Below are 20,314 nucleotides of genomic sequence, written 5' to 3'. Positions count from 1 at the left end.
AAATACCTGAAATCTTCCTCCCCTCCCCACCCCTCATTGGGAGCTTTCCCTCTTCCCTGCCTGCCTTTGAGTGTCTGCCCAAAGCAAATGATGGTAAATAAATAGCCTCTGTATGTTCTCATTTGGGGGGCAGGGAGGTGTCTTTATTTATTCCCACATTTCTAACAGTTTAGTCTCCTGTGCTCTAAGACAATGCATCATTTAATTCTATCCACCAGAAATCTGCAGATTCACACAGCACAAAATGCTTTGCCACTTGGAAAGGGACACAGCCATTTCATCCAATTCTCTCATAAATTCACTGCAGACATTGAAATGCCAGATTTCAGGAAAGAGGGTCTGTGCTCTCACTCTCGGTTAATTTTAATAAACAATGACTAAGATGTAAATAAGCTGAATTTTTGCCAATTACTTATCACATCAGAATAATTGGCAGACAGAATTATGCTCTTTATGTTAAAGCATTTCTCCTCAGCATTACTGAATAATGGTTTCCAGCGATTCAAAACTCCACAAAGTAAAGCAAGCCAATTCTTTACAGAGAGAATATTCATGGAAAAGGCAATAAGAGCTTGTAATAACTCTAACACACTGTCCAAAAAGAAAAAAAAGAAAAGAAGTCATCATGGTAGAGCACAGAAAAATAATTCTTTCTCCCTGGTATAATATTTATTTCAAATATAAAATGAATGCCATTTAAAGTTGAAATTGAATAGCCAGAAATGTGTGCTTTTTTTTCCAAATTCTTAAATGATCCACATAGCTCATATTTTATATTTTCAATCATTTTCTAGATATTTATGTGTATATTTAACATAAATGAGAAACAGAATTCATAGCCTTATAAAGTAAAACAAAAATTAAATTTACCTGTCTTTATAGTTTAAATCATAAGACTGTTTTTAATTGGATTAATGATTTACTCTGCTTGAGGAAAGTAAAGTAGAAGGGTTTATACCTACAAAGTTGAATAAGACTTTTAAAAGCCGGTGTGTGAACACTATTTTTTGGCATGACGGAATCTTACTTTATTCCTCACAGCACACAGAATGATCACATTCTACATAATGGAGCTAGGAAAGATTATTTCTTTTAAAGGTTGCTCACAGTGAAAAATAATTAAACCCTGACAGTGCCTGCAAATGTCAAAATACAAATTTCCTCCAGTGATCACTTTTTAACCACCAGGGTAAAAAGGAAAAAAAATACAAAATTTACCAGTATTTCTTATTCCCTTGGCTGTGTGGGCTAAAACACTTAAATTGTCATTGTTGTTAACACATTATATTAGAATATAAACATTTCACCTCCAAAAGCAAAACAAGCCATGTGCAAAGAGGTTGCATATTTAAGGAACAAAATGGATGTGAGCCAGAGAACATATGAATTTTTATGCTGATATATCAGCAATGCTTCCGAAAGGCTTTCATTCTGCAGCCCTAGCCGAGGAGAGGCGCAGAGGGTTTCTATCCCTCCCTCTGCTCGTTTTCTGTTCCATCCCTCAGAACTGTACCTTGGAAAAGAAAGGTGGGGCAAAAAGTCTTCTTGAATACAAGCCCGCACCCAGTGACGGTATGCAACAGGCGAAGCAAAGGCGCCCCCTGTCCAAATCCAGTGGGCACCTGCCATCTCTCTACGCCCCTCACCCAATGACTGCTTTCTACCAACGGGCACATTATTTCTCCCGGAGTCTTTATGACTCTTTTCTTTTCCCTGCAGCTGGACAGTCTTCTAGTATCGCCTCCCGCGGCCCAGGCATTATGTGGGTGTTCCTGGATCTAGGACAGCTGGGAGCTCTGCTCCACAGCACACCCCTTTAGGTGCACGTGCTCCTCCTTCGTACTTTACCTCTTGGGCGCAACAGGCCGGACAGCTGGAGCGACTGTATGCTGTAAAACGCGGCCCCGTTTGCAGCAGGTAGGCCCAGCTGATGCTCTGGCCAAGATTCTGAGACCACAGTTAAGGACATGGTAGAAATACAAAACCAGAAGAATTGCCATTCGTAGCGCTCAGTACAAAGCACAGGCCGGTTCCATTCTACCTTATGCTGTCCTGGTGCAAACCAAGGGCAGTGCCTGAAACTCAGTCAGTGCTCAGTTAGCCTACAAAAGCCAGAGTCCAAGCCAGTGGTGGCAAAACTAAGAATCAAGCCGATTTAAACAGAATGATCCATGTATGACTGAAATGTGGGGTAGAGGGAGAGACTGAAAAAGGCAGTTTGAGCCCCTCCGCTACTCCACACCACCGAGCATCTGCCTCTCCCTCATCCCAGGAAAAGTCTGGAAAGTGTCCTCTGAAGAGAGTAAAATAATCTTTGCATTGGAAGTCTTTAAATTTATTTAATGGGGGAATATCTTTTACTCACAAGTGGAATATTAGATGAATGCATGACTAGTTAATACTAAATATAGAAACTACCAGCCACTCCACTCTACGCCTGCGCTCCCAGAACCCTTACCTTCCAGTCAGGAGTCTGGAAGATGCTTCCCTGGAAAATGAAACAGTACCAGGGAAAGACTTTCTTTCCTTCAGCCAGTTTTAAGTCCTTAAGTCTGATTTCTAGAAAACACCAGAGACTGAAGGAAAGAAACGCTATGCTGTTAGAAAACCCCCCAGGGTCAGAGTACTAAGGTAACAGCTTATGCGACTATACGGACAGCCACTCACCAATGAGAAATCACGTTTAAAACACTCAAGTCTGACTTTTCTGCCGTCAGATGGATGCATCACAGTGGCGGCGACAGAGACGCCTTACTCCAACTGTGCACAAGCATCCGGGTGAAGCCCGCTCCAGGCCGCCGGGTTGGGCTCGATGAAGAACGAAACGGTCAGTGTGCCAAGGGGTGTGGGCCAAGGCTCAGGAACGGCTGCATCAAGTTTACAGAAGTAATTTTTCAAGCCCCTAATGCAGTAGTTTTGAGAAATTTTTCAAGTCTCTATTAGCCAACGCCAGAATTTCCAGGCCGTCTAATGATGTGCGTGTCCCGGCCGTGGCTAGAGCCCCCGGCTGCGGCACCAGCCGAACGTGCGGCCGTTCTTCCTGCCCGTCACTCCTCCAGTTCTTCGGTCTCCATCGTGCCACCGTCACGGTCACAATTTCTCAATAGTTCCCTACTTCTTACTTCTTAAAAAAATTGGCCATTTTCTAAGCCCTTTTCTAATCTATCACTTTCTTCATGCCCCTCTTAACTTCTTCCTATATTTATGTAATTTTCTAGAGTCTCCCAAGCGGGTCTGAGTCATACCCACCTCCTGGCCTCCCCCTTAGTGGGTTTTCTCACTTATATCATCTCAGCCCACAATCCAATCCCACGTCTTATTTACAGTCTTATAAAAACGTCACTTGCTCATAGTTTTGTTCTCTGCTTACTCTGTCCCCCCGCCCCCTACCCGATAATCTGTCTGGTTTGAAATCCTAAGGCCGTCACAGCTAGAAGCATACAACACATTACATAATTATTGTTGTTCCTTCTAATGTGTCTGTCTGTCTGTTTCTGCCTTGGGGAAAGGACTGGGTCTTCTAGGTTTAACATGAGGTAAAGACGTGTAATAAAATGAGTAGGTACCCAGATTCTAAAGTTGGACCAATTGGAAGTCATTTCATTTGTGTGTCCTTGGGCAATGTATTTCACCTCTATGAATCTCACTTTCTTTAACAATAAAATGGACAATACAATAATCAAAATGTCCTGAAAATGAGAAAACATAAATTCATCATAGTGTAGAACATAGTAAGCTTTTGTCAAAGTTTACCATGTTAGGCCTTGTATTAATAATAAAATAGCAGTTAAAGAAAATGAGAAAACAGCATTCAGTGACAATTTAGAAAAGATAATTTACTATTTACTTTTTTTTTTTTTAAAAAAACCAGCTATTTCAAATCTATATGTGGGACAGAGAATGTACTAAAGTAGTCGACTACTTGTTTATAAATACTGCAGGGCCAGCTATGACCCCCATTTTCACAGGGCCCATTACAAACAAGCTAAAAACCTACAACGAAAAAATGTGACATGGGTGGAACTAAAAAATAGCCTATATAAAAATGCTCAATTTAATCCTCAGAAAAATATTTTAGTGTCTGAGAAAACTCTTGAAGAAAGAATTGGGAGTGAAAATGAAGTAAATAAAAAGGTTTCGTTTTAAAACAATTGAAGATGTATCACAATTTACATGAACTGAAATTAAACTAAATCAGGATTCAGTTCAAGTACAAAAGATAATCAGGGTCCAAAATTCAATTTTGTGACTCTGCCTTTACAGCTATTTGAACATACACTATTTCTGTTCTGTGGACACCTTTGGCAGTGACACCTGTAGATTGTGAGAATGTTGGGCTGTTTAGCTTTTGCAAAACATGAAATGTGTCTCTTTTGCGATGAGGTATCACTCTGTGGAGCTGTGAATTCTCTTCGAACACCCCAGCTGCAGAAGTTCTTTACCCTTCCATCTTCCTAACTTCATTTCCCTTCTTTCCCAGTCTGAACTCAATTATTTCAATATGTATTTTCTAGCAGTTTCAATTTTCTCATCCCAATTTCTTTTTATCACATACACACAATGTATAATTCTTTTGTGTATATTATTGTCATTACATTCAAACATATCTAGTTGCTGTTTCAGTAGCAAAAGATATCACTAATTTTGATGATACATAAACCACTACAACTAAAATTATGTAGCTACAGAAATCAACCATTCAGAGAGCTCTGATACAGATAATATGATTTACCAATTTCTTTGTAAAAGTAATATGTTCGTATGATATACAGAGAAGGTTCCTGAAGTAAGAGGGTATAGAGTGGATTCCAAAATTATTCCTTGACAGTTTATAAGAAACTGCCATATTTATTTACCCAAATCTCTAGAACGACACACCTAGAAATTTCTAATTTTATATTATTTGCTTTGTCCCTACCACTTGTATTTTAGCACCTGCCATTCAAAGAATCTTGAGATTTTATTAATGTGTCTAACCATTTTAAGTGCTACACATCACTCTCCACAGAATTACCTTGTGAAGTCTGTCATCTCCATCATGATCACACACATCTTCTTGGCCAGAACAATAATATCATTGCTTGTATCATCCCATATTTCAATCTCAGCATCCAGCTTACTCTTTACTTTCTTGAAATCAGCAACTTGCTCAGCAATCTTTTCCTTCTCTGCCTCAGGCAGTTGAGTCATCTTAGCCTAAAACGTGATAATTAGATTTGTAATTATTCCACTATGTCAAAAAGCATTTTAGGAAGAAGTGGTCATTATAGATCAGATTGTTCATAAAATTTTTTCATTTAAAAACAAATGTGGCCTTTGTGATATGTTAAAGAAGAGTAACTTTTACTGCTGCTGGCATATGGCAGGGCATGCAAATGAAGACACAGCTCACGTAGGTTTGAAATCAATCATATGCAAGCATATTAACTAAATTATAAGCTACTAATACATTAAACTAGCCCCAAAATAGAAATTAATTTTCTCTTTCTTGGTCACTGGTCACTATTATCTCCATTTTCATAAAATTGTTTTTATACTTTGAAATAATAGTAGCTGTAGATAGAGTCAATTGGGCCTATTTATTTATTTATTTATTTATTTATTATAGTCTTTATCTCAGAGATAATAAAAAATCCATGACTCTGGATCTAAGGAATAATTCTGAAGTGTACACTGGTATATCATGGACAATTATTCACTATCATAATAAAATTAAAATTATTCAAGAGGTGATCTCAGTGTATTCCTAGTTCTGTTCCTTGGAATGCCACTGATTTCCAATACAACTTTGAAGAAGTCATTTAACCAACTTTTGAATTTTCCCAGGCACAAAATAATATAGTGGCAGCTGCTACCCACCAGCCACGCAGGAAACAGGCTCAATTATTGGGTAACATTGAGACTGACCCTGTCGTGAAGAGAAATCTCATCAACTGCACTAGATTTCCTTAATAACATCTCAATTTACATGGTGATTTACAACTGGTAGACATTTACTTTTGACAAGATAAGGCCAAAAGTTGGGCAATAGTTTATAAAACTAAAAGTTCTAGTAAATTTTGACTCTTTCTCACAGAAGAAATGACAACAATAAAGCATTAAATTGCTGACTAACGCCTTTACTGAAGATTCTTCGTGCTTCTGTGAATGATTTATTGTATGCTATCAATCAATTTCAATCATTATGAAAATTTCAAAATAGCACTTGAGGGAATACTTATAACTTGGGAATTCTGGATGAAAGTTCCTTATTGGATTGTTTTGTGCAGGTTAAGAAAAGAAACTGAGGTACAGGTTTTAGATCAATCGAGTAAGTGGATTCTCTAATGTTATGTATGACTGCCTGGCTATATGTCTCATTCCTGCTCAAATCTATAGAGTAGGACTCACATATAAACATCTATCAAAGGTTTTCTGAATCACTGCCATTTCAATGATATTATATTGTATGTCAAGTGATTTTGGTATTTGTTACAAAAGACAATGAAAATAGATAACGTTTATATATGCCAGACACTTTTCTAGGCACCTTACATATATTTAAACTTTAATCTTCATAGCAACCCTAATAATAGTATATCATTATCCTAATTTTATGGATTATGAAACTGAGTCTCCAAAGGGTAAGTTATCTTCTCAAGATTATAGTGTTAGTATATACTGTGCTCATGGATTAGAAGAATTAATATTATTGTTAAAATGCCCATACTACCCAAAGCAATCTATAGATTCAATGCACTCTCTATCAAAATACCAACTGAATTTTTCACAGAACCAGAACAAATATCCTTAATTTATATAGAACCACAGAAGAACCCAAATAGTCAAAGCAATCTTGAGAAAGAAGAACAAAGCTAGAAGTATATACTCCCTGACTTCAAACTATATTACAAAGCTACAGTAATACAATGTGGTACTTGTGAGAGCCTAGAAACAAACCCAGGCTTATGTGGTCAATTAACCTATGACAAAGGAGTCGAGAATATACAATGCAGAAAAGACAGTCTCTTCAGTAAATAGTGTTAGGAATATTGGCAGATACATGCAAAAAAATTAAACAAACCACTTTCTTATACTATATATATAAATAAACTCAAAATGGATTAAAGACTTAAATGTAAGACCTAAAACCATAAACCTCCTAGAAGAAAACATAGGTTGTAAATTACTTAACATCAGTCTTAACAATAGTCTTGGATATGTCTCTGCAGGTAAGGGTAACAAAGGGAAAAATAAACTAAAGGGATTTCATCAGACTAAAAGCTTTTGCTCAGTAAAAAACCATCAACAAAAGAAAAAGAAAACCTACCAAATGGGAGGCAGTATTTGCAAATGATATATCCAATAGGGGATTAATATCCAAAATATATAAAGAGCTTATACAACTCAATATTAAAACACACACAAACAATCCAATTTAACAATGGGCACACATAGTAAATGTTTGTTTATAGCCATTAACAAAATAGTCAAGAGATAGATAGGCTTGTGGGATCAAAATTTTGTATGACTGATTTTGCATTTTCTTTGTCACCTACATTTATACATTTCCAAGCTTTAACCTCTACAGGATAGAAATTAATTTCTCCAATAAATTTTTTCTACTTTCAAACTCAATTCTTCATTATTTCTCTGAGACTATATTAATAGCACACATGGTCTTTTCATCTTTGTTTTATCTACTTTTTTATTTCATTATGCTTATTACTACTACTTAAAATAGTGATATGATTACATTATTTTTTAACTTAAAACTTTCAATGATTTTCACTACTTCTTAAAACATACAAAGACAAGAACAAAGTGATATAATAGGAAAAATGCAAAAATTGTTGTCATACAGATTTCCATTCAAACTCCAGTTCTGCCAAGTACTTGCTGTGTAGCAAGTAAGTTAACCACCTTAAACTCCACGTGTCACATGTTAAAAGATGATAAAACTTTCTAGGGGTTTTCTGACAATTATAGTTAGGTCTGTAAACAATTATACCTAGAATAGTCAAAGCAATCTTGAGAAAGAAGAACAAAGAATACAAGGTGTCCCAAAAAATATATATATACACACTTTAACAGCTGATAGCTCAATTTTGAAAATGAAGTGCATGTTGATAAACACTGCATTTATAATTATTCCAAATGTGTGTATACATATTTTGGTATACTCTATATATTACGGACTTAGTAAATGGTACTTATGATTAGTGTACATAAATTAGCCTAGCCTCCAAGACTTTTCACAATATTGTGGGAAAGGACATTAAAAATATTCACTAAGCTTTATATGCCACATATGAGTGAAATCACATGGTTCTTGACTTTTAGTGAAGGGTAGAAGGGGTCCAATGTATGGTGACAGAAAGAGATTTGACTTTGGGTGATGGGCACACGATGCCATACACAGATGATGTAGCATAGAATTGTACACTTGAAACCTATATAATTTTATTAACCAAATCACCCAATAGATTTACTAAAAAAATATTCACCTAGCTAACTCACAGAGCTTAGGCAGAGACCAAGTAAAATATTATGAGTAAATACATTTCATGAGCAATAAACCACATAGAAATATAAGGTCATTATAATCATTTCATTCTCAGAAGTTCTGAAATCCAAATTGCTTATTTTTCAGATATGGAAACTGAGTCTCAGGAAAGAGAAATGATTTGGAAAATATTATACAGTTGGTTGGTGGCAGATTTGGTACTCAAGCCCATTTGTTACTATAGTAGTTCTCTCTTCCCACAAAATTGTTCTTTTTTACTCAGCTATAACTTTTTCATGGAAATTTAAGCAATCATATGCCTTACTTTCCCTATCCATAAACCTGGATGAAACACAGAAATAGGATTTTATTAATAAGTAAGCCACAATTATGCTTTTTAATTTTATAAATATTAGGAAATTCCTAATCAATTAATATTACTCATATCAGCAGGTAGCTAAACTCGGCATTCAGAATCAAATGCATGGCGTATGCATACTGAATAAATATTTCTAAAGGAAGAATTCTTGTTCTTACCTCTGGTGTCAACTGAATTTAATAGTAGCATTTATGTGTGTTTTTAATAAGCCCAGAGGCATTTGGGAAATAATGTTTTTAATATGTCAAAAATATAAATAGTAGAACATTTTGCTGGAGTTTAGAAAATCTGAAGTGCTGCGGGCAGAAATTCAACTTAATTACAATTTGGAGAACAAATTCACCAAAAAGGTTTGCATGTTGATATTTTAAGCATATTAAAAAAAAAAAAAAAAAAGCATACTAAATTGTCATTCCAAACACATTCCTGAAAATTCATTAAAAAGTTTTCCATAATATTTTTAAATGATATTCAGGACTTGCAACTGGACTTTGCTTTAAGGAGTGATATATGTTTCTACATTCTTATGCATAGTCCTTTAAATCAAATTTATAAGCATATTAGCTTTTAAAAGCTCTCTGTTTCCTCTTTTGCCAAAAAATAACAGTAAAAGCCTCATGGGCTTATATTCACAGATCCTTATTAGGTATGCAACTGTCTCATTTATTATAAAACTTTATAGGCTTCAGGGGCTGGGTCTAAACACAGAATTAGCTAGTAAATCATCAGGCTTCCTTGATTATTTAGCTTCTAATGGCAATAGTAATGTAATTATAATTAACATTGTTCATACTTCCCATATGCCAGTCACTTTGCTAACACTTTTAAAAAATTATCCCATTTAAATAATACTCTTCTGAGGTAGATATTAATATTCACCTTCCACAACCATGCAAATGAAGCCTGTAGAAGATATATGCACATCTCCTATAAATGAAGACGGCCTTGGCCGATATTTTTTCCTTACATCATACCCCCTTGTTTATGGTTGCATTTCAATATAATTTTTAGCATTAAGGTTAATCTAAATCTTCAAAAGAAGAGCCATATAATATTTGTGAACCCAATATGTGTCCCTCTAGAAAAAAATAAAGACTAAAAGGCATTTGGGAGACAACTGGAAAATTCTGAATATAGACTGGATATTAGGTAAAATTAGGAAGTGATTGTTAAATTTCTTCAGTGTAATGACAAAATTGTGGTTGTATAAGAGACTTATTTTAGGAGACACTTGCTGAAATATTGAGGCATAAAATTTTATAATGTTGCAAATTACTTTGAAGTGGTTCAGAAAAAAAAAAAAAGCCAATATGGCTCTAGTGTTATGTTAAAATTGCTATTAGGTCATGGAATATGGGTATACTTTGCACTAGTGTTTAAATTTTCCTGTGCATTTTTTTCCAAAAAAAAAAGAAAGAAAACAGATAATATTTTCTATGTTCTTGTTTTGTGGAGGAATAAGGGATTTTAGAAACCAGATAATCTATTCTCTTATGCCAAAATACCGATCTGTTTTTAACAGCCCTGACCAATAATGCTTCAGCTTCCCCTTTGGACATACTTGAAGGCCCAGGGCTGGATCATCTGGGACGAAGAGATAAAATCATTCATGAAAATTTAACTGGTTAAAAACTAAAAGGGTATATGAGATTCATGACCTGCAAAAGTAATCCTTCCATAATAGATGTGTGTGGTTATAGACTCAGAGGAAACAAGTTCATTTAATACCTTAGAACGTATTCTAATGATTGAAATTTAGTAAGTGCGGGGGTAGCACACGTCTTTCTCTAAAAAGAAAGGTTCTGAACTCAAAGGCGGTGATCTTCATGGAGCCTCAAAAAATGATGCTGGTGAGAGGAGGTATAAAAACACTGACATGAGTATCCCAATCCTTTTGAAGATGTAAGCATAGCATGGCCATATATTTTTTGCACTATATATTTTAGCCATATGATTAACACAAATCCTTTAAAATCTTTCCTCTGGTTCCTTTCTCACTAAAACAGGTGGATTATTATAAGTTAAGATAGTCAAAATAGACTATCTCCAAAGAGAACATGCTTTAACTTATATGCATATTTTGATCTAAATAGTAATAGATATGTATATATATGTACATTTTTAATCTCAATGTTGCAAAGTTTTAGACTAATTTAAATTTAAGTCCATTGTGTTTTCTTTAGATCCTCATTGCAGGTTGTTTAAATACTTTTGTCTTTTGATCCTGCCAAGGCTGACAAGATAGAAATCCTCATGTTTTTAAAGTAGCTACACATAACAAAGGAAAATTCAATAAATAAATATTATAAAGGCTGTGAGAATAGCAAACAGCTCTAGAAGCTGATTCATTTTTATTCACAATAATGCCTTTAGGATTTGACTCAGAGCCTAGTAACTTTTACTTTGCATACAATTTAAGTAAGTTTGGTTACCTGAAATCCATGCCCTAGTTTATAGTAAATTCAAAGTAGACAGGAGGTGTGCTAGTCTGAGTCCCAAGGAAGAAAAAATAAGTTCTATCAAAAAGGGCACAGAAAGCTCAGATAACTGGGGGCCTTTCAATTTACAAATAAGCTTCTCTGCTCATGTCAGGACACCTCTATTAATGTATTACAGCACAGTGCAATTATGTTTGGTCATAATACTGACAGTGATCACCTGCAACATCATCACTGAGTATTGACTGATTTTCTGCTGATAGTGGAGTGTTATGGCACCATTTCTGCTTTCAAGGAACATTCTAGAATATGCCTTATTTGAGCTCTTCAAAAGTATCAAGGTCATGAAAGACAAGAGAAGGTAACTGTCATAGTTTACAGTAGACTAGAAGATGTCACAACTAAATACAATGTTGAACCCTGGCTTTTATCCTAAAACAAAACAAAAAAAAACCTTAGTGCAAACATTGATGAAGTCTATAGTTTAGTTATAATACCAATATTCCTTTCTTAGGTTTTAAAAAAAAAATTTATTTTTAAATTTAATTATAGTTAGAATACAATCTTATATTAGTTTGAGGTGTACAACATAGTGATTCAACATTTTTGTATCTTACACTGTGATCACCCCACTAATTCTAGTAATTTTCTGTCACCTTGCAAACTTACCACAATATTATTGACTATTTTCCCCTTCCCCTTTTCACCCATCCCCCCACCCATTCCCTTCTGGTTCCTTTGGTCTTTGTTTCTCTGAGTCTGTTTTCATTGGTTTGGTTTGGTTTGTTCTGGTTTTAGATTGTACATGGAAGTGAAACCTTATGTTTCTCTTTCTCTGCCTAATTTCACTTAACATAATACCCTCTATATCTATCCATATTGTTGTAAATGGCAAGATTTCATTCTTTTTTTTTCTTTTGCTGCGTAATATTCCAATGTCTATATGTACAACATCTTCTTCATCCATTCAGCTACTGATGGGCACCTAGGTTGCTTCTATATCTTGGCTACTGTAAATAATGCTGCATGAACTTAGTCTCTTCAACAAGTAGAGCTGGGAAAACTGGACAGATAAATGCAAAACAAACACACACACACACTAAAAAACACACACCCTAAAAAAACCTTACATCAAATACAAAAATAAACACAAAATGGGTTAAAGACTTAAATGTAAGGACTGAAAGCATAAAACTCCTAGAAGCAAGCATAGCAAGTAAACTATATGATATTAGTCCATCAATATCTTTGGATATGTTCCTTTGAGAGAGGGAAACAAAAACAAAATAAATGGGACTACATCAAACTAAAAAGCTTCTGCACAGCAAAGGAAACCTTCAATCAAACAAAAAGGCAACCCAATGGATAAGAGGATATATTTGTAAATGATATATCCAATAACGGGTTGATATCCAAGACATATAAGAAATTCATAGAACTCAAAACAAAAAAAATAAACAATCTGATCAAAAATGAGCAGAGGATATAAAAACATTTCTTAGTTTTGAGAAACAGATCTTAGTTTTGCAATATGTCAACATTAGGAGAAACTGAGTGGAGGGTTTATGGGAACTCTGCTGTAGTTGCAACTTTTCTGTAATTCTAAAAATAATTCAAAATGAAAAATATACATCTCAATTATCAAACCTACTTCAGCAGTCACACAATGATTTATCTCCTAGTGGTCACCTTCCTTTTAGTCCCACCTTACCTTGCCCCTTTCTCTCATAGGTGTTCTACAAGAAAATACTGTGTATTTTTAAGCTAACTTTTTAAGTTTTATCTGATATGCATTCACCCATCAGAGCCTCATCTCCCGTCACTGTGTAATTTATTTTTCTGAAGATAGAGTTTTCCTAAAAGAGAGTCTGAAACTATTAAAATACTTATTTCTCCTTGATAGAGATCTTTTTAGTGAGGAGGTAAAAAGGAGTGAGGGCAAAAATAAACAAGAAATCATTATCCAAGATTATAGATATTCACCAAAGAGAATATGAATGTTCACTTATAAACTGAGAAGCTATAAAAGTCTACTACTTTTGGAAAACAACATCCTTTATTTCATTTTTTTTTAATCCTTGCTAAGATATATTCACTGGCTCTTAGAGAGGGGAGAGGGAGAGAGAGAAAAGGAGAGAGAAACACTGATGTGAGAAAGATTGATTGGGGCGGTCGAGTCTGCAACCTAGTTATGCGCCCTGACCGGGAACCAAACCCGAAACCCTTTAGGGCGCCGGGCAGCGCTTCAGCCAACTGAGCCACCGGCCAGGGTGACAACGCCCTTTCCTAAAGAAACCTTTGCCACATCCTAAAGCTGGAATAGTGACGAGCAACCTTTGATTTAGGATGCTTAAGTGCGTTTTTATACCACAATGAAATAAGATGTGCAGACTGTGCTCGCTAAGGGGAACTCCAGGAGTGTGCGGCACCTGGACAAACCACCTGTCCCTCGATTTACCCCCTCCTCTGGGTATGTTTTCCTAATTACCGCTGCAACTATATGCTTGGCTTCACTGGAGGGCCAGAGGGTCTCTAATACTTCCTATCTATCATCTTGTTGTGTGGACAAATAAAATAAGTTTTACCTACCTATGCACAACTGATATGAGACTGATTTATATATATAACAACATTCAATAAAATGTTAGAGATTAAAATGGCAGTCAGATATACAGTAATATAGTCCTGATAAAGAGGCATCTAAAATCTGGGTTCATTTATCTTCCTAGGTATTTCTTACCCTCTTTATTGTGGAAACCATTTCAGTATTTATTACTGACCACTCAGGCACTCACTGGACTTTATTGTGTCCCAAATATAACCACAGGTGACCGAGTCCCAGAGAAAGGTTTTTCTATTCCAGATCCCTGAGCACCCACTGACTGACATTAGGAATGGTGGTGAGTCTTCAGAAGAGACTAAATGTATTTTCAAAATGTAGCCTTACAGGCTCCAAAAGTGTGCCCTGTCCAAATGTTTCATAAAACACTTTCATACAAGACCATTCCTGCAAGAATCCACCTCCCACTAGGGTGGTCTTGGTTTTCGATGCTCTTGCTGCCTGCAGTGCTCTGAAACTTACCAGAAACAGAATATGACTTCTAGAGATTCTGGATTACCCATAAAAATGCAGGCATACTTCCTAAATACATGTTTCCTAAATAAAAGGTTTTGTCAGTAACATACATTATATATAATATTATATATAATAAATAATTCAGTTTTGGAATTAAGAAAAAAAATAGTATTTTTAGGGAAAAACTCATCTTGATGTACATTACATATTTCTATTTTATTGAAGCCTCCTGAAGTGAAAGATTAATTTATTAAATCTCCAAGTAAATTATGAACTATTTTCCCTGAGATAGGATCCTATAATTAAAAAATAAAATGTTTGTGACAATTTATAAAACACAAATTTCAAAGGTACATTTCAGTTTTATGTATCTATTACCTATCCATCTACTTATATATTTACTTGTGTATTTACATATTTAAGATAATGTATAACAACCCAACCACGCTTGGGTCTTATGGAACAGAACACTGGGATACTAGTTAGGAATTGGTCCCCGGAGGCCAAGATTTTCTGGAGTCTCCTGACAAGATAAGAATCATCAAGTAAGTAGACTTCAGCAGAAGCGATAAAGCCTTCTGGGCGCTGTCATGAAAATTTACAAAGTGCCCGGCCGGGCGTGGCTCAGCGGTTGAGCATCGACCTCGGATCCAGGAGATCGGGGTTCGATTCCCGGTCAGGGCACATGCCCGGGTTGCGGGCTGCAGCCGATCAATGACTCTCTCATCATTGATGTTTCTCTCTCTCTCTCTCTGCCCCCCTCCTTTCTTCTCTCTGAACTTAATAAAGATATGTTTAAAAAAAAAAAAAGAGAGAGAGAATTTACAAAGTGAGGCAGTATGTGAAAATCTAGAAGAGAGGAACTTACAGAAGAATCCCTCCAAACAGTTCCTCTTTTAGATTACATCTTATAATATTTCAAAAAGAACACTGCCCAAAATGAGTTTAAAAGATTTCCCAAACATGACAAAATAGGATATCCATTTCAAAACTTTAAGGTTATACTTTTATTCAGTGTTATTAACAAAATGATGGTTAGTGAGAAATAAATCATGGGGGAAATTAATTAGGGAGGGGCAGGTGGACAAAAAGAGGAAATGTGACATGATAGAGGAAACACCAAGGTGAATCTCCCATTAACGTGAGGCCTCCTTTGGGCATCATTTTAATCTCAGCATGAGTTTTCCATGTAAGAAACTGAGAAGTGCTGTTTGCTGGTATAATTTAATCAGTTGCCATTCAATCCCTTAGATGAATCCAATTCTCAAAGCAGAATTGAATTGCGCCCGGAAGAGATTACAGCACATTTGTGTAATAGTAGTGAAGTATTTTAAATAACTTGTTTTATTGATAGCATAATATTATTGTTTGCATTTTCTTGCTTAATTTTTTAAAATTTTATGATTAAGAAAAATAAAAGGAAAGAGAATATGGGAGAGTATTCCCAGAAATTCACCATGTTGGGATGTTATTTTGTCAATTTAAACAGTTCCAAAAAGAACCTAAGTTTAAGTGCTAAAAATCACTAGTTTATTTTTATGTATTTATGCTTACCATTGCACTGCCTGTACTATTCCTAATTCTCTAAGCAAATGTCTAAGGCTTGATATATCTACTTCTTTCTGTACTACACTGTCTGATCTCAAAGAACTCTCCCCTCTATGTGCAATGCAGGTAATTCAATTCATTTTTTAATGCAGTTCCAAAAATATTATTTTACATGAATACATAAACTAAAACCTGGTGCAACTGCTGCCTGAGATTCAAAACTCGTACAACTCCTTTGTTGCTGCAATAGTGGAAACACAGGGTTAACAGTGACCCCCCCCATCCATATGCATAACCCAGATCCATATGGTCAGAACACACAACAAAATTAAATAAACCAAACAGAATTCCTCCTGTCTCCTGAATGTGAATTTGGAGAGGCAAACATCTGGATTAGGAAGGCACTTAGCAGCACACCAGGCCTTTCCAAGTAAAATCCCACTCAGGCACTAGAAATGAGACACTCCGCTCAAGAGGCGGCATCTGACACGTGAGCCTAACTTAGCACTGAGGAGGATATAGATGGAGCTGTGCCTACGGATCAGCACAAACAGAAAACAAAATCAAGGTCTCAATGAGGTAAGCTTCCAAAGGGAGCATTCCAGGATGTTTGGAAGAACATTTCAGGGAGATATATACCGTTCCGACTGCAGCAGCCTCAATACCAGCAGCTCACAAACAAACTTCTATAGTAATTAGAAACATTTTCAAAGTGAAAGAGAGGATAGGATGCTTCTGCAAAGGTGCTGAAGCATGGGTTCGCACAGACCTGTAAAACTAAAATAAAGTAGGAAAAAGAACATATGCTGCAGATTATTCTATTTTACCAACCAAGGCCATAAAACGCACACACAAATGCGCACGTACACACACACACAAACGCACGCATTCAAAACCAACGAACAAACAAAAAGGTGCCGGTGTACTTTATCACAAAACAACTGATCATCTACTATCACTACTATTTTATTTTTTAAAAAGAGCTATTTTAGCATAAAAGTAATTACGAAGGACCCAACTGAAAAGCAGATTTTCCCAAGAATGGCTGGTACTGTGGTTGGTTTTACCTACCCCCCCCCCCCCCCCGCTAAGTCCCACATCAGTGCCTTTTGACAATCTCTTGGGACCATTTTGGTTGTCACAACTGGCATGGGGGTGCCACCACATCAACAAGGCAGAGGGCAGAGATGCTGCTAGACGTCCTGCAGTGCACAAGACAACTCCCACATCAAAGAATCATCTGACCCAAAGCGGCAAGGATACAATGTGACAAAGCCCTGCTTCCCACTGATGTTTTGACCAAGAGTCAGTGGACTCTGGCTCCTGCTGATCCCGATGAGCTGGTCAGACTGTGGAGCTAGTGAAACCTGGCACGCCTGTCTGTCTTCTCACTTGTATTTTGTTTTCAATCATTCTTATCAATAATAATTTAGCAACAGAACTGAAGTGGTGAAGTTCTACTCTACCAATCAGAATGGGACTGAAAAACCGGTCACTAAGTAGTGCTCTCTATTGTTAGGAAGTAAAAGGATATTTCGCCAGTTTGAGTCGAGAGTCAGTAGCCTCCATCAAAAGACAGAAGACAGAAATCTCTTGTACCAGACTTTAAAACACATGACTTACTAAATATTCAGTAAAAGTATATATTCTTTCTATTAGTTAACTTAGAGACTGGGAAAATGAAATGAATTTATAATCAAGGTTTTCTCTTGTTAGTAAAACTATAGGTAGTTAATTTTTTCCTTAAGTTCATTTGGACAATATGGGTGTATAAAATTATTCACAAACTGTAAACACTACAATGACTTCTTTTTTGTCTCAGTACTTTCATACATAGTACTTGTGTATTTATAAAATATTGTTTTATACAACAAAGATTTTGAAAGTGACATTTCTGTGGCTATCCTTGAATACTACATATAAGTGTGATTACTTCTACAAATTATATCACATAGATGGCATCATACCAAATAGACTTTTCTGTTATTTCTTATTTTTTAAACATCTTATTATAAAGTATTTCAATGACTAGAAATATAGCTTCATCACAGTTTTACATCCCTCTTATCTGTCATATATATCTAGTATTAACTATTTACGTTTTCAATGGTTGTTAGGTATTTTTCATTTCGTATATATGTAGATGGGTAAGATACATGTAGGGTGTCCCAAAGATGTATACACGCACTTTGAATAATTATAAAGGCAGTGTTTATTAAAACACATTTTCAAAATTGAAATTTTGAAATTAAAGTGTGTATACATTTTGGGGGGACACCCTATATGTTTGTCTGAATATCAGTGTGTACAGATTTGTGCATTGTGAAGATTTTGATAGATACCTTTCTGCATTTTTTCAAATATACCTAGAGGTAAATTCTAGAAGACAAAGAAAAAATACTTTTATAAAGGCTTTCAGTGCATAATTTCCAATATCCCTTCCGAAACTTGACCCTTATTAGTATTCCCACAGTATGTAAGTGTCCATTTGCCAAAAAAAAAAAAATCTTTCTGACAATGGATATTTTTTATTTTTGCAAAAATGATAGGAAGATAGAATTTCATTGCTGTTTGCCTTCGCATGTCTTTCATCTCTACATGGTTATTATAAATGTGCATTATTCTTTGTAAACATCCTTGTCAGGCACGGTGCTCCTTTTTGTCGTGGCAGAGGTGGGGTGGGGAAGGTGGAGTCACTTTTTCTTACTAATTGATGATAATCTGTTTACATACAAACACTTTCTTATAAATATTGTAATTGTTACCTCAAATTGATGTTGTCTTTTAATAGTTTTTCAGATTTGATTTTGTATTTTGTGTTAGTTTATTTTCTTTTGTGTTTTCAAGAGTCAAATTTGTCTGCTTTTTTCTTTGTTCTTTTTTTGTTATCATAGTTAGAAAGTCCTTTATTAGCCCAAGGTCACAAAAATAAATATTCATATATATATATTTTTATCTAGTACAGATTGTGTCAGTCATATTCTCCCGTTCATTGCACACTATTATTCTGGTAAACAGAGGTCATCCCATACCCCAAGATAACTCCTCCCTCCTCTCCTTCCTTCCTTTCATTCTCATTTCTTTTATTCCCATTCTTAATACTTGTTTCTCTACTCCTTCCCTACAAATTAAAGTATGAAGTGTATTTTTATGTCCTACTCTGGTTCACCTTGACCTAGAGAGCTCCTACTAAATTCACTGCCTAACATGAGTCCCTTATGATTAGATATCACTGTATTTTATCAACACTGTTATAGTAATAAAACTGACCAGGTATGAGATACCTACGTTTCTATCACTGCACTGCATACTTTTTAAACATTCTATTACAACACCTCGAGATAGACAGTATCTAAGTTGAAATATAAAGAGTCAGAATCTCAGAGAAGTAATAAGTAAATAGGACTGGATGTACCATTACACGCAATAACCAATAAAAGGAACCAAGACTCACCCTAGAGATGGTGACTCTAAAGCCGACGCTCTTTTATTTACTTCTCGGTGCCTCTTAGAAAAATAAAAGCAAACAGAACCAAGGGGGTCCTGCAGATTTTCACAGACTACCTTGTGGGAAGAGAACCCCTTTTCTCCACCATCCCTTTAACATAACGTGAGGAGGTTCCAGCGCCCGGCGTTCCCCTCTCACAGCGCCAGCTGGCCCCGCGCCTCTCCCGGCTGCAGCCGCGGGCCCAGGCCTGCGACGGCCGATGCTGCGGCTCACGGCGCAGATTCCAAACGCAGGCTCCTGCCGCTCTGAGTGCGGCTTCCAGGCCTAAGGCTCCTAGCAGCTTCAGTCTCCCCTCAATCTAGCGCATTTCAGTGCAGAGAGAGGTGTTATGCCAGCAGTTCCCCCGAAAGCCTGGACGGTAGGAAGGGAGGCTGTGTCCGCAGTGGCAGGAGCAGGGCCACAGGCAGGCCCCTGAGACAGGCGCACTTGGGTCAGTCTCGGGCCTGTCACCTCGCACCGTGTGATGCTGGGCACTTACATAACTTCTTTTTTTCTATATATTTTAAGTAGGTAGAGTAATATCTAAATCAAAGGTGATTTTGGAGGAAATTTAATAAAATTAAAGTGCCTGATACATATTAAGCATTAAGTAAATAATTATGTTCTTGCTGACATTGTTATTATCAATCATCATCATCATCAGAGTAGACAACTGTGATATGCTAGCTAGGCATATCCATATATTTCACAGATGAAAGACAGAATATGAAAATAAATTTGGAAAATATTTTTAAACCAGGAGGATATTTTCTTGTCACATTGACTCCTCTATGGAAGGCCATGCTAATTCCAGCTTCCCTAAAAGTATATTTCAAGTACCAATTCTATGATCTTGGTGTCCTAAGAGTCACATTTGTCTGCTTTCAGGTGTATAAAATTT

The 20,314-nt window shown here is 36.1% G+C and overlaps 1 protein-coding gene across 1 annotated transcript in view; it reads right to left on the bottom strand.

The window, feature by feature from the left end:
• The window catches only part of LOC107543268 (catenin alpha-3), a 435,074-nt gene that overhangs the window by 78,182 nt on the left and 336,578 nt on the right, over positions 1-20,314 (bottom strand). Inside the window, exon 6 of the mRNA XM_087824142.1 lies at positions 5,015-5,196. Within this exon, the coding sequence (XP_087680268.1) occupies positions 5,015-5,196 (182 nt within the window). The remainder of the gene's footprint in view (positions 1-5,014; positions 5,197-20,314) is intronic.

The sequence above is a fragment of the Miniopterus natalensis genome, chromosome 14 (genome assembly GCF_054644295.1).
Source record: "Miniopterus natalensis isolate mMinNat1 chromosome 14, mMinNat1.hap1, whole genome shotgun sequence".
NCBI classification, from domain to species: Eukaryota; Metazoa; Chordata; class Mammalia; order Chiroptera; family Miniopteridae; genus Miniopterus; species Miniopterus natalensis.
This window is presented reverse-complemented; position numbering and strand designations above follow the sequence as displayed.